At 56.8% G+C, this 14540-nt stretch overlaps 2 protein-coding genes across 2 annotated transcripts; both read left to right on the forward strand.

The window, feature by feature from the left end:
- Window positions 1-629: 629 nt before the first annotated feature.
- Window positions 630-6340, forward strand: LRIT1 (leucine rich repeat, Ig-like and transmembrane domains 1). The gene is made up of 4 exons (XM_014465523.2): window positions 630-715; window positions 1641-2104; window positions 4016-4321; window positions 5430-6340. The coding sequence occupies exons 1-4, from the start codon at window positions 630-632 to the stop codon at window positions 6338-6340; spliced, it is 1767 nt and encodes a 588-aa protein (XP_014321009.2).
- Window positions 6341-10870: 4530 nt separating this feature from the next.
- LRIT2 (leucine rich repeat, Ig-like and transmembrane domains 2) lies at window positions 10871-13435 on the forward strand. Its single transcript, XM_014465526.1, is given in 10 exon segments — window positions 10871-10904; window positions 12276-12394; window positions 12686-12810; window positions 12812-13026; window positions 13029-13151; window positions 13154-13192; window positions 13195-13227; window positions 13230-13289; window positions 13292-13352; window positions 13354-13435. Coding segments are annotated over 10 exon segments (891 nt in total).
- Window positions 13436-14540: the final 1105 nt, after the last annotated feature.

The raw sequence follows: 14540 nt of genomic DNA on the forward strand, positions 1-14540 counted from the left end.
CACCCCTACCATGACTCCCTCCCTTTCTCCTCCTATGTCTTCAAAGCATCTTTTCTCTGACACTTCAGTTTATCCATCTATGAGCACTGAACCCCACCTCACTCAAGAATTTCACCTGACTCAGGGCCTCTCCCACAACCTTTTCAACCTTCTGGAATTCCATATTCCTTTCTCCCTGTCTTAGGTGGGTGTTGGGGAGACACTGGTGGTTTCTGATCAGGTAGCGATACTGTCAGTGCGCCTCTCAGTGGTCCCGGCCAGGGGTACTGGCTGACTGGGTGTGAGGGAGGCAGCGAGAACCCAAGAAAGGGCACCATATGGCCTGAAGCACAGAAAAAGCTCCATGTGTGGCTCAGATCTCTGATACTCCAACTCACGCAGACCATCCGCGGTGAGGGGCCTCTTCCGAAGGGAAGCCAGGCTGAGCCCGGGGCCTGCACAGGGCGACCGAGGGATGCAGGACCTCCTTCCACCACAGGAAGCACCGGCTGAGCCCGCAGCATCGGGCCGGCCTGGTGCTGGGACCCGGCCACTGCTCCTTTTCCAGACTCTGCCCATTGGTGAGGTCTTGGTAGCAGGTTAACCTTAGTGTGGAAAAGGACATTCCAAGGACAGCTTCCGGGCCCCTGATGTCAGCCAGTGGCCATCCTGCCTCTGACACCAGTGCTCTTGCCACAGTCTACCTGCTGGTAGCCTCGCAGCTGTTCGCCATCCCGTGTGCAGGGAGGTCCTGCCAGGGAAGGAGGCCTGAGCGGCTGCAGTGCCCACGGGCATGACGTGTGGGGAGGCCGAGGCCCCTTCCATCTGGGCCTCCCAGGCCGGCTCCTGGACAGCCGCTCCGCCCTGACAGTGGTGCAGCCCCGTGGCGGGGAGAGCCAGCCCTGCGGCCTTTCGTGCCAAGCTCACAGGTCGAAACTTCAGGTGCCGCTGTTGGCGCAGGAGGCGCCTTGGCAGGCGCTGTGGAGCCTGACACACCGGCAGGGCTGGTTGGCATCTATGCCTGGCACCAGCCTGGGCCCTGCGGGCGACCCATGTGCGAGCGGCACACACATGGCCTCCTTTACCCCCAACCACCCGTGAGGTGGACTCTATTGTTACGGGGACACTGAGGAAAGTGAAGGTCGTGTAACGCGCTCAAGGACACGGGCAGCAAGCAGAGCCCAGGTGTGAGTCTCGCTGGGGGTGGGGGTGGGGCTCAGTCAGAGGGGGAGGCACCGCGTGGCTGCCGTTTCTGATGCTCTTGGCATATAGTTTTTAAATGAAGAAAAGCCCAGATGGTTACAAAAGCGGAGCTGTAATGTGACAATCAACACATTTGCCAAAGGACATGCGCCTGGGGATCTGGGACTCAGTGCTGCACTGTGGAGGGGGCGGTGGCAGTGCCGGGCACGGCAGGCTCAGCTTGAGGTCCCTCAGGGTGACAGAGACCAAGCTGCCCCCGGGACCCCGTGAAAGGCTCTGAAATCAGGCCCTACTCCCCTCGCCTCAGGAACCAGGAGGGGCTGGCTCCCGCCCATCCCAGAGCCCTGCAGCTTGGAGCCAGGGGGGTGTCCCCGGTCCCTGCAGAGCAATGGCCTCTGGCAGGTGGGGAGGGTTTCACCTGCCAGACCCTCGCTCAGACGCCCCCTTTCTGTGCCCAGGACGGTGGTGTGCAACGACCCGGACATGACCCTGCCCCCCGCGGCCGTGCCGCCCGACACCTGCCGGCTGCGCCTGGAGCGCACAGCCATCCGCAGGGTGCCCGCCGCCGCCTTCGTGGCGCTGCGCCGCCTGGAGCAGCTCTGGCTGCCCTACAACGCGCTGGGCCGGCTGGGCGCGCGGGCGCTGCGGGGCCTGGGCCGCCTGCGGGAGCTGCGCCTGCCGGGCAACCGCCTGGCCGCCTTCCCCTGGGCCGCGCTCGGAGACGCGCCGCGCCTGCGGCTGCTGGACCTGCAGGCCAACCGGCTCGCCGCTGTGCCGCCCGGCGCCGCGCGCTTCCTGCGCGACCTCACCTTCCTGGACCTCTCCAGCAACCGGCTGCTGCGGCTCCCGCCCGCGCTCCAGGCCGCCTGGGCTCCCCTGCCCGCCGCGCCCTCCCTCCCGGGCCGCCCCGGGCTGGTCCTCGGTAAGAGAGGCCCCTGCGCCTCGGGTCTGTGCAGGACACCACGCCTCTCTGGGATCTGATTCTTTCCCTGGGAAACGGACATGGCGCTGGTCCTGGGTTAAGCGGAGGCTGAGCGCTAGGCACATACTGGTAAGGTTAGGAGTTCAAATTCTGCCCCTTACTAGCTGTGTCCCTGGCTCAGCTTCTCTATGCCCGTTTCCTTTAGAGAAGAGAGGTTGATAGAAAGATCTATTCAAACAGGCAGGCCTGGGGGCATAGCGCTCGCAGCCATGGGCACCTGGGCAGTACAGAGACGTGCAGCACCCCCCCCCCCCCCCCCCCCCCCGGTGCCCAGCGCCTGGGGTGGTTGCCCCGGGGGGGGGGGGTTTCCCCCCGGGGAACATCTCAGCTCAAAACAGCCTCTCCCAAGGGCACACCCCTCTCTGAGGACAGTCCCATCCAAGGACCTATCAGGGGGAAGGTAAAGGTCGCTGATGGGCTATTCTAGCTCCAGAGCGCCCCAGCCCGGGGGTTTGCCAGGCGCACAGAGCTCCCCTCTCTCCTGCTTTCCTCCTTCCCCTGCACCGCACTCTGCCTCTCAGCCTCCTTCTGGGAAACCCAAAGCCAACAGTCTTCAAAGCATGTGCCCCCCACCCGCTCCCCGAGATTCCTGCAGACAGCTGTCTAGGGGCGTGGCGAGCTCACGGAGTGTGCACGCTCGATGTTGTTCCCCAGGCATGTGGTGCCCGCTCCGCAAGTTGACTTGAGCCCTTATGAATATGTGCCACAGTTCTAGGCTCTGGGAAAAATGCAGCCGTGAGCACAGCTGATGAAGATCTACTTTCTCGTGGGCTAACAGTTAAAGTGGCCAAATGTTTCACTTTTGCCAATGTGATGGGTGACTGCTTCCCTGTCCTCTGACTTTGCCTTTTGCATTCATTTACCGGGGACTCTGTATCAGGTGAAAGCCAGAGGCAGGCAGTGATGACTCATTACACGCACTTCACCAGTTGGGTGGGGAGGGCTGGGGCAGGAGAAGGAGCCAGCGCCCCTGGCTGGCTTTCTCATGAGTCGTGACCATCCAGCAGATGTGAATGCAGCCTTTCCACACTCACATTCTTCTTTCAAACAAACCGAACACCTGCATATACATGTACAAGATCCACTGACTCCTGACACACTATCACATTTAATAACAGTCTTTGGGGGATAAAAAGGACATCATATTAAATGCATTTATTTTGCATTTCAGAAATGCAAACATATAAAGAGGATTTGTGCCTGAGGATTGAGGACACAGGATGCCCTGTCTCTGTTGGAGGTTTTGACGGGGGGGAGGGAGGGGCAGTGACCTTCCAGCTCCGAAAAACGTGCGAGTACAGGACGGTGACATAGGGTTTGATTTCCTGGCCTCCTCTCTTCTCTCCTTTTGAGCCTGTGTCAGAGGAACCAGGGCTCAGACAGCCACCCTGCTGGGCTGGTGCTGGCAGTGTCACTCACACTGGGAGGTCAGGGGTCAAGCAGCCAGGGTCACAGCACTGCCAGCGACGGGCTTTGGCACATGGCAAGCACCACAGGAATGCTCGCTGGCCAGTGGCTGAAAGTGTCCCTCTAAGGCTGGTGGGGTCATTGCTGACACTGTTGGTGCTGTATGGCCTACCCAGTGCCTGATGTGGTTCTTTTTTATTTATGCTCATGACAACCTGACAAGGAAGCCATGTGAGGCCTCCAGAGAAAGAGCAGGCTGAGGGGGCAGGGCTGGGGGTCTGAGGGGGCAGGGCTGGGGCGCCGAGGGGGCAGGACTGGGCGGCAAGGAGCGAGTGGGAGGCCAGTTCTGCTGGCTGAGCTCAGAACCTGCCTAGACCCCCAAGGGGGAGGGAGTGGGCCTGGGGATGTGAACAGCGGGCTGACCTCTGGCCTCTCACCCTGCAGGGCTGCAAGACAACCCCTGGGCATGTGACTGCCGACTCCACGACCTGGTCCACTTCCTGGAAGGCGGGGCCCCGCACCTGGCCTTCATAGAGGCCGGGCTACGGTGTGCCGGTCCAGGCGGCCTGGCCGGTGTGGCCTTCCGCCAGCTGCAGCTGAGCAGGTGCCAGGGACCCGAGCTGCGACCAGGCGTGGCCAGCGTCAGGTCTCCCTTGGGCAGCACAGTGTTGCTCCGTTGTGGGGCCACTGGTGTCCCTGAGCCCCAGATGAGCTGGAGGAGGGTCAGTGGGCGCCCCCTCAACGGCACAGGTGTGTGAGCTTCAGGGACCACCATGCTGAGATCCCACAGGGCAGCGGGTCAGGGTCCCAAAGGCTGAGGAGCGGGCAGCAGGCTGAGCGGGGCTGTTCACGCCCATTCTGCCCGATGGGGTTGGACAGGCGTCACGCAGAGGCAGGGCCTGGGACAGTTGGCCTCAATGGTGGCTCTCAGCCTGTCCTGTCACATCCCACCAGCCCCTCTATCAGAGACTCAGGGCCCCCAGTGAGAGGGTAACAGTGTCTCCCAGTTGCAAATATGAAGTTGGTATCACTTGGAGTAACTTTTGATGTGAGTTACATTCATGAAGCTCTTTGTTAAATGTATTCTGTCCATCATGTCTTTGAGCTTTGAAGAGCAATCTTCTTATTTTGTATAAGTAACCTGAGGCTCTGAGAGGCTAAATGCGCGGCCTCCATCAGCAGCTCCTACTGGAGGACGGGCGTGGACCGCGCTCCGGTGACTCCACAGGGAGGCTCTTTTGCCTTAGACAGAGGGCTCATCCTGGCCCTGGGCAGGCTGGTGGGGAGTCAGCGCTCGCCACACCCAGGGAGAGCTGAGGAGGAGCCTCTCTCAGTGTCTGACCGGATGCTTGGTTCTGCCCAGCTTTCTTCTCTCTCCTGCAACCAGGTTGGCCAGTGCTGCTCTAGAACGAGGGGTTTGGAATCAGTGTACAGGGAGCTGTACAGGGAGCGCCAGGCCACAGACAGCAAGCAGGAGGCGCCCCTGGAGCTGGTGCAGGGCCGGAGCGATGGGCCGTGCAGCCATGGGAGGGCACTTTCCAGGGCTCCTGCCGCGTGCCCCGCACCAGCCTGCTGCCTGGTCAGCGCTGCAGAGCTCCAGGGCCTGAGGAACAGTCCGCACGTGGCAGGCTTAGAAGGCAGAGCGTTCTTGGGCACTGACTTAGCCGGGCTCTCCCCAGATTAGAGCCTCGGTGGTCTCAATCTCCTTGGCTAGTCTAAGAAAGGTGGGTGAGCCCCAGTGTTTTCTTGGGGTGACAAGGCTTTCAGTGGCGTGTACACAGTCTGGGCTTCGAGTGTGGCCCTTGGAGGGAGCCAGGGCCCGGGCACCCTCCTCATCCGTGCCTCCCCCTCCCCCCAGTGCACCAGCAGGTCTCCAGGGACGGCACCAGCTGGGCGCTGCTGGGCCTGCCCGCCGTGTCCCACCTCGACGCCGGGGACTACGTCTGCCAGGCCAGCAACTTCCTGGGCGCCTCCGAGACCCTCACCTCTCTGGTCGTCACCGAGCCCCAGGCTTCCACCGAGTGCAGCAGGAGCCCGGAGGCCCCAGGGGCAGGGACAGGCGAGGGGCCAGAAGCAGCTGCGTACGACAGGCTGGTGGCCAGGCGTATGCCCCCCACACCCTGGCCTGCAGGGCCCAGCATGGAGGAGGGTGGGCCGACGGGACCCCAGGAGGCCCGGATGGTGACGGCGCTCAAGGTGGTGGGGGACACACACCAGAGTGTGACGCTGGTGTGGAAGGCGCCCCGGGCCGGCAGCGTGGCCCTCAGTGTCCTGTACGCTGTCCTCGGGCAGCGGACCATGCGACGGGTGGCCGTGCCGCCTGGGAGGACCAGGGTCACCCTCCGGGGGCTGGTGCCGGAGACCAAGTACGTGGCCTGTGTCTGCGCGCGGGGCCTGGCGCCCCGGAAGGAGCAGTGCGTCGTCTTCTCCCCCGACGAGGTGGCGGACGCCGAGGCCACGCAGCGGCTCATCAACGCGGTTGTGGCCAGCGTGGCCGCGGTCATCGCGCTGCCCCTCACGCTGCTCGTGGGCTGCGGGGCCCTCCGCAGGCGCTGCCGCCAGTGCCGTGCCGGGCGCTCCCCCGAGGCCACCAGCACCTACCTCAGCCTGGATGGGCTGAGCCTCAGCCTCGGCGAGGACTCAGGGCCGCGGCCCCAGCCCAGCCTCGGAGAGGCTGAGGGGCTCCTGTCCGCCCGCTCCAGCTCCAGCCTGGACTCTGCGACCGGGGGCGCCAGGCGGGGTGGGCGGGTGGACGAGTACTTCTGCTGAGGCTCCCCTGGTGCACGGCGCCCACACACCTGCTCCGACCCTTCCCCCCACGTGCTCACCCGCTCCTCCACTACACACAACGACAAGAACTAACACCTATTAAAGCGCTTACTATGTGCCAGGAAGTGTTCTAAGTGCTTTATATGCATTAACTCATTTAATTCTTACAACAATCTTTGCAGAAGACACCCCTGCAATTCTTTCCCCATCTTCCTGGAGCAGAAGCAGGGGAATGAAGTAACTTGCTGTGGGGACCCTCATCAGAGGACAACAGAGGTTCAAGGCCAAGTTGCCACGCGCAGGTGCAAAGGCAGGACTCAGCGATGGTCCTGCATGCACTGCGCAGGCGCCTCTGCAACCCGGATGCTGACGTCACTGTTTGGCAAGAAGCCTCGTTGTCTGAGCTCCTGGAAGAGTGTGTTGCCGTCAGCAGGTGGCTGGCCGGGGTCTGTGCGGCTGCTTTGTGGGCTACTTTGAAGAACTACTCTGTTTAATGGCTCCTTGTCAGCAATAAAGACCCTCCTGTTCGCCCACGACTTCTCATGTCTTCTCCGGCTAAGGCCCGGTCCAAGGGCCTGTGCCCCGCACGCCTGTGCGGCCCTATTCGCTGCACATGAATGAAGCAGCAGTGCAGGCCCCAAGCAGCGCACTTACGTTTGCACAGCCCACAGGTCTGGGAGGGGCAGGTGGCTCTGCCCCATGTGTCTTATTTGGGGCCCAACATGGAGAGCCGGTGGCCACCTGGGGCAGGCTCCTTTCCCGGGGGTCAGATGACATCAGAGGAATGTGATGCCTCTCAAACTCTTGGCTTAGAACGGGCACACTGCCCATATTCCATCTGCCAAAGCCAGTGCCATGGCCAAACCCAACTTACAGGGGTGGAGGACGTTCTCCCTTGGAAGTCATGGTGGCAGCACTATCGGCTGAGCCGTGATCTCATCTACTGCGTTGCCCACAACCCGCAGGCGGGACGTGGCCGCGCGGAAGTTGGCCTGGCAGTGGGTCCCAGAGTCAAGGCCTTCCTGCTGGCATCTGTGCGGCGTGGTGGCGGTGACGCGCACAGAGGCCTCACACACGCCTCCGTGTGCAGCAGCCGCTTTTGTGCCATCACACACAGACCCGAAGACACACCACGCCTCACTGTGGACATTGACAGATTCTAACATTTTTCCTCTGGGCGCCATTCTGCCTGGAGAGAATAATTGATTTTCAGTGAGTTCTAGAGATTTGAATGGTGTTCATTTACTCACGAATGTCAATCTGGAGGGGCCGAGAGGGGCCCGTGTGCGGCCGCGTGCACCCTGCTGTCTGCGCACAGCTTGCTCTGCCCGTGCAGCAGTGTCTGTGGTGCTTCCTAAACTTACCTTGGCTCCTGGGGGCATCTCCATGTCCCCAGTCGCTCAGGGGCCACTGGAAAGGAAGCCTCCTCAGCTCACTGAGGGCCTGAGTGCGGGCGTCCGCAGAAGTTTCCGTGTGTCTCCTCTGCAGCACTGAGCTCCACCAAAGGAGCATCCGGGTATTTGGTGCCAAAACCTTCGGGTAACAACACCTGAGAAGATTTGGGACGGCAAGTGATCCGCGGAAACTACCTGACTAACATCACCTGCAAGACTCCACGTGGTGGTGAACACTCGCTTGGTATAACCCAGTGTGATGCTGGGATTTCTAAGCTCATTTCCTCTCACATTTACAAAAGACCTTACAACATATTTTCCTGTTTTCTCTCCTTTGACCCTCACAGCAGTTTATTATAGAGGCTGGGCTACTTGACTGTACAGATGAGAACACTGGAGTCTGAGAGCGGAATGACTTACAGGGGTTGTGGTGGATTTTCTCGGAGGATCCAAGTCTTTGATGACTTTCTGGCCAGCTGAGGGTCTATATTCAGTGTGGATCAATGCAATGCAATCCACGGTAGGCTCACTACATGAGTGGATTTTTGGTGCCACTGGAACCCGGAGTCAGAACCAGGAGAGCAGCGGTGCCCGTGAACACAGAATGTCCATACATAGATAACTTTTGCCCATCACCTAGGACTTAAAAGCAAGCACTTCTTAGTATGTTAGTATTTATCCAGCATTGTACTTGTGTGTGTGTCTGTGTGTGTATGTGTGGGTGTATATGTGTGTGTGTGTGTGTGAGAGAGAGAGAGAGAGAGAGAGAGAGAGAGAGAGAGAGTTCAAACTTGGTCATCTGAACAAAATAACCCCCAGATGGTCAGCCCCCAACCCCCGTAACCATCTTCCCCTTATGTGTTCTGTCTTCTTTGATTTGCTCTTACAGAGGATACTCAGGCTGGATTGTGCTCATGAATATTCAAGTCATTGGGAAAAACAAATTCCTGTTGTAAAAAAATAAAATGATGTCTTGTTTATATATTAGCCTTTGGTGTATGAGTCTGGTTAGTCTGAGTCAGTTCCTGAAAACCTGAAGTTCTTTGAGTCCTGTGAAAAGCAGTTCTGGCCACCCATATGGAGAGTCCGCCCGCACAGGGTCCCATAGCACGCTGCCTTCTTTGGAGGGCTGGAATCACAGCCTCTCGACATGCCTTTTCTGAGTGGTGTGTGGCCATGCTCTCCTTTGCCCAGGAGAAGCTGTGTCTCATGTTACTTATCTGTAATTGCAGTCTAAGTTGAAGGGTATGGGAGGCAAATAAAAGAAATTCTATCCTGGAAGTAGATGTGGGCTATTAAAACTAGTTTTTCAGTCAAGGGACCCAGAGAGCAGTGTGTTAAGAGAACTAGAGCTGGGAAATTTTTTTTATTGATGAGAGAGAGAGAGAGAGAGAGAGAGAGAGAGAGAAACATCAATGTAAGAAACATCAATCAGTTGCCTCCTGCACACACCCTGACAAGGGATCGAACCCTGCAACCTGGGTGTGTGCCCTGACCAGGAACTGAACCCACCACCCTCTGATGTGTGGAATGACGTTCCAACCAACTGAGCCGCACCAGCCAGGGCCAGAGCAGAAAATTTTTGTTTTGACTATCATATAAGCCAGTAGAGACAAAAAATCAACTTACAAGTATTTGAGCATATTATATTTGATTGCAAGGGCTTTTTAAAAGCCAGTATAGGTTATGCTTATGCTGTGCTAACAATTCCCAAATTTCAGTGGTTTAACATAGAAATATGTGTTTTTGCTCTCACAGATCTACCTAAGTCAGGAGGGAAAGTGCACGAGGGGAGGGCTCTGCTCCACCCACTCACGCAGGGGCCCAGGCCAATGACCCCACCACCTGGAATGTCAGCTATGGCTGCAACAGGGAAAGGAGAAACTGGAGGAGCATGTTGGGGCTTTTAACATTATTTGCTCTAACATTTCATCAGCAAGAATATTAGTCCCATAACCTCCCTGTTTCAGGCGTTGGGAACATAGTCTTCTGTGGGTCCATCCAGGCACAGGCACGCCACAGAGCCTGGGTACCATCTCCGACACGATGGCCAGCGTCGGGGAGGGAAGGGCATCAGCTTGAGGGAGATCAAGGGCAGCATGTCATTTCTTACACGTCACTTAGTCTCTGTCCGAGATGTCCCAACGTCCTGCCAATTGACTAGATCAGAAACTTTCTGATTAATATTCTATTAAGACAAGCCAGGGAGCTGATACCCAGAAGCCATTTCTATCTAATTATTTCATAAACACAGAGTAAGTTCTTTCTTATACTCTGTCTCTACCATGATAAGAGCCCAATTCCTAAAGGCATCTTGCAGGGAGAGAGGTGGGGACTAAGGTACTCAGGCTCCTTCCCTTTGTTGTTGAATCTATTGAGTTTAGAGACACCACTTAACCACTCGCTATTTAAGAAAAATAATATAACCCAAGTAACTTTCCTTGTCCTAGTCTCCTGCCTTAACTGACAACACAGCTCCTCCGGGGCCCTGCGGAGGGTGAGGGGCCAGCAGAGGAGGGAGCGGAAGTGCCAGTGGTTCCAGACATTTCTCACCAGCGGGTGTGCTGAGCTAGACTCATTTGAAGAGACTAATACGGGATGAACAGAGAAAAAATTGTGGGGGTGGAGAGCTCTTTAGGCCCTTATATTTTGGGGTGAGAACAGAATTCATAGTGGTTTCTGATACCCACAGAGTAAAACACATTTTTTTCCAGGAAGCAAACCTGACAAAACCTTGGCCAACCTGGTGGGGGCTCTGGAATGCAAGTCGCCATCAGTGTTGTCCTTGTCGGGTCACACTGCCCGTGCCGCTGCCCGCACCACCTCAGTCCCTGCCCGGGGCACATTCGGCAGGAATGCTTCTGCACACACTCCTGGCCAGTGAGTACCCACTCACTCCTGGAGGGGTCCATTCACCCCAGCTCTGTGCCCACAGCACGTCCTGCTTTAATTCTTACCTCATGAGGGACTTGGAGACCTGGCAGCTCACAGGGTTAGACTGTGAACCCGGCAGGTGTGTCTGCTCGGATGGAAAGCTGGTGTGGAAGCAGCTTAGTAAGGACCCACTGCTCCCCTCACTGGCTGCTCACTGAGGCATTGGCAGGGAGCTGTGTGTGTCCTGAGTCTTAGGGGAACCATGGGACCTCAATATTCATCAGGAAGTGCCCCAGGTAACAGGGAAGGAGAGTCTGTTGGTGTGGGAGGGGAACTGAAATTTATTACTCAAGGGTGGTGAACACACAACACAGGTGATGGAGTGCTGCATTCTGGGTACTCTATTCTACATAATCGCAGAGTTGCCTAGAAGCACTATGAATGTGTATTAATTCCCTCACTTTGCAGAGGAAAGATCGAGGCTCACAGAGGTTAAAGGACTTTCCCAAGGCGTTGTGACGGGAGGCTGAGCTGGAAAGAAGGCCATGGGGCAGCGTCTGCACAGGGCTGCTCACCACTGCGTCCCTGCCCCAGCAGGTGTGTAGCTTGGAGCAGATGACCAATAAATATTTGTTGACTGAGTGATGGGTGGCAGAGCAAGTACCCAAGAATCACATATGTATCACTTTAAATGTAGGCCTTTCCTTCTTATTATGGGAAATACATAGCATTCAGGAGAAGTTGTGAGATCCAAGATTAAAACACACACGTTTTAGTTTGATCAGAAAACACAGCCTGTGGTCTGGTCTGCCTTCTGCACCACGATGCTTCCCTGACCCTGGTCGCCACGGGCAGAGGCAGCTGTGTGCAGTGGAGGCAGGACTCAGCCAAGCCAGGTGTGGGAGGGAACCTTTCAGGGGCGGGGCGTGGTCACAGGATTACTTGTCACCCATCACCTGCATTCATTTTTAGAGGATGGTTGGAAATTCTAGGTTTCAGGAACCAATTGTGATTGATCAAGTATTAGATGAGTTTTAAAAAATATTTTTATTGATTTCAGAGAGGAAGGGAGAGGGAGAGAGAGAGAAACATCAATGATGAGAATCACTGATGGGCAGCCTCCTGCGCGCCCCACACTGGGGATCGAGTCTGCCACCTGGGGAAGGGGCCCTGACAGGAATCGAACCATGACCTCCTAGTTCATAGGTCAACGCTCAACCACTGAGCCACACTGGCCGGGCTGGATGAGTTTTAGCCAAATCACCTGATCCATGATGCTCAGAGTTCTCGGCCTCCTCCCACTCCCGCTCATTCTGAAAGAAAGCTCACTCCTTAAAGCCTGAGGCATCGCTCCAGCACAGCGCACCTGCTGGGGTCTCAGATCTTTTTGCAAGAAGTGGAGGGAAGGCAGTATCAGAACAGAATTGGACATCTGGCCTGGAGTTTGCCTTCGAATTCAAGACCCAGAAAAAGGGTGAACTTTCTGGCCTTAGTTCCCTGACCAGGTTCTTACTGAGCTTGTGGTTGGGGCCACAATAGACCTTATTGTGTCCAGAGTCTTTTCAATGGCTGTGCTGACCTACATTGCCAAGGGTCACCAATAATAGGATTTGCCCCTCAGAAGCTGGGACTGTCTTATTCAAAATTCCCAAGGTAATTCCTTACAGAGGAATATGGCTTCCGTTCACTGCTAGTTCTGGTCCTTCTGGACTCTCATGCAGCTCAGCCCTCCTGTGTGCCAGGACCTGCCAGCACAGAGGAGACGTTTGGCAGGTGTGCTGTGCTGGCCAGAAGCCGAGGGCTGTGGGGGACGGGGCTCCTCTGGGGATACCTTGGAGTGGGAGTGGGCCTAGAATTTTCAGGAAATCAGCAAAATCTCTAGGAGACCCATTCTAGTTGGCACTGAACTTTGATGAGCTGTGAACTTTTACCAAAATAGGTCTAACTCTTTTATTTCAAGTGAATAATATTTCTTCTAATTCACACACCTAATGCCAGGATCCGCCTGGTCCCAGTTCTCTGATGTTCACCTTAAAGCTGGTCTGTTTCTCATGCGGACTCTGCAGCGCATGCCCAGCTCCTTGGGAGAGATCCCAGGAACCTCCCTGAAGAGTCCAGGCACGTGAGGATTGAACATGCGTCCTTGTTTGAGCTGCCCTGAGGGTCCTTCGTCAGCACGAGCACCATGGAATAACTTGGGCTAATTTAACAACGTCGCTGTGGTCCACCGGGGAGCCTTGGAGTCAGAAGTGAACGAGCTGAGACTGGAGGGGAACAGACTCTGTTCAGTACCATGGACAGTGTTCCGTGCCACCCTGGGCCCAAGGGTCTTGGGTCTCATGCACAACAGGACTGACATGCACCCTGGGCTGGCTCTTTAGTTATTGGCCCACCTGGTCTACCTTGACCTGTCTTCCAATAGCTGGCAGTGGTATCCAGGAGTGTCTTCTTGAACCGGCCTGCCTACCAGCCCTGCCAGCTTGCTGGATGTGGGGCCCAGAGTCTCTCCGGCATGGGGCTGGCTCTGCAAAATACACCCTGGCTGGCAACTGTCGCTTAAGGGGACTAGTCCAGGTTGTAAAGTCCACTGCCTCCCGGCGGTCTTGGTGAGTGCCTACCTGATTGCCAAGGCCCTCTCTCCAAGGCGGGGCAGTTTTTCCATGAAACTGAGCTCAGCACCTGCGTGAACCCCACATCTCAACCCCCAGTGTCAGTGTCACCATCAAGGTGGGACAAAGTGTAACCCAGCCCTTTGCCAAGCATTACATGGACGGAGCCCCTGAGCATGTGGAGGGAAATTGATGGTGAGCCACATGCGCCCTCTTGATGTGTCTGGGAGGAGGGGAGGTCTGCAGCCACCCTATCCTCAGTAGAGAGGCTCTAACCTGGGGGCAGGGAAGATTGGGAGAGGCCTGAACTGCACACACCACAAGAAGGGAGTGAGCCTGTCGGTATTGTTTTAAATGGTTGCATACAGATCTTTAAGAGATAGATATATTGGAGTTGACAACATCTATAATAATAAAAGCATAATATGCAAATCGACTGAACAGTCTAACAGCAAAACGACCTTCTGGACGACTGCGCTATGACACGCACTGGCGCCAGGCCAGCCAAGGAGGGTGCAATGCGATTGGTTGGGGGCCTGCCATAACTCCATGATCACCCCACAGAGGAGGCCCAGGCCACCCTCTGCGGGGCGATTGATGGGGGCTCCGCGATCAATTGGCCCAAAGAGGGAGGCCCAGGCCACTGGCCCATGGGGTAATCAATTTGGGGCGGGGGGGGGGGGGGCTCTGCAATTGTGGACCCCTGGCTGGGTAGGCGGGGCCACCCGGCTGGCTGCACTGTGGTGGGTGGGCAGGGCCTCCCTCTGAGGGGAGATTGATCTGGAGGCCCTGAGATCGATTGCCCCACAGAGGGAGGCCCAGGCCAGTCAAGTGATTGCACCCCACACCTGTCGCCTACAGAGAAAGGGGACAGATGGCAGGGGGGTGGGGGGGCAGCGCTGCACAAACGGCAAGCAGTGACAGCAGCGGGGACAGGGCAGCTGCCGGCAGCCGGGGAAGGAAGGCCCCATAGGCCCTGATCGTTGGCCAGGCCTAGGGACCCTACCCGAGGGGTCCCGGATTGCCAGAGGGCGCAGGCCAGGCTGAGGGATACCTCCCCGCCCCCTGCACGGATTTTGTGCATGGGGCCTCTAGTATTGTATAAATAGAGAATTATATGAATAAATATGATTTTTGAAGGTCTTCTAGATACAAAACCTATACTGTGTATTTTTAAATCATCAAAATCCCTGACTAGGACTAATTCTGAAGATTATCCATTACAGATTTCCTACATGTGCCTGAGCAGACTCACAGGGGTGCTTGTTGGAAATAAGATTTCCAGGCCCCCACCCTGGAGGATTGGATTCAGTGAGTCGAGGG

Source organism: Myotis lucifugus, unplaced genomic scaffold (assembly GCF_000147115.1).
Source record: "Myotis lucifugus unplaced genomic scaffold, Myoluc2.0 scaffold_299, whole genome shotgun sequence".
NCBI classification, from domain to species: Eukaryota; Metazoa; Chordata; class Mammalia; order Chiroptera; family Vespertilionidae; genus Myotis; species Myotis lucifugus.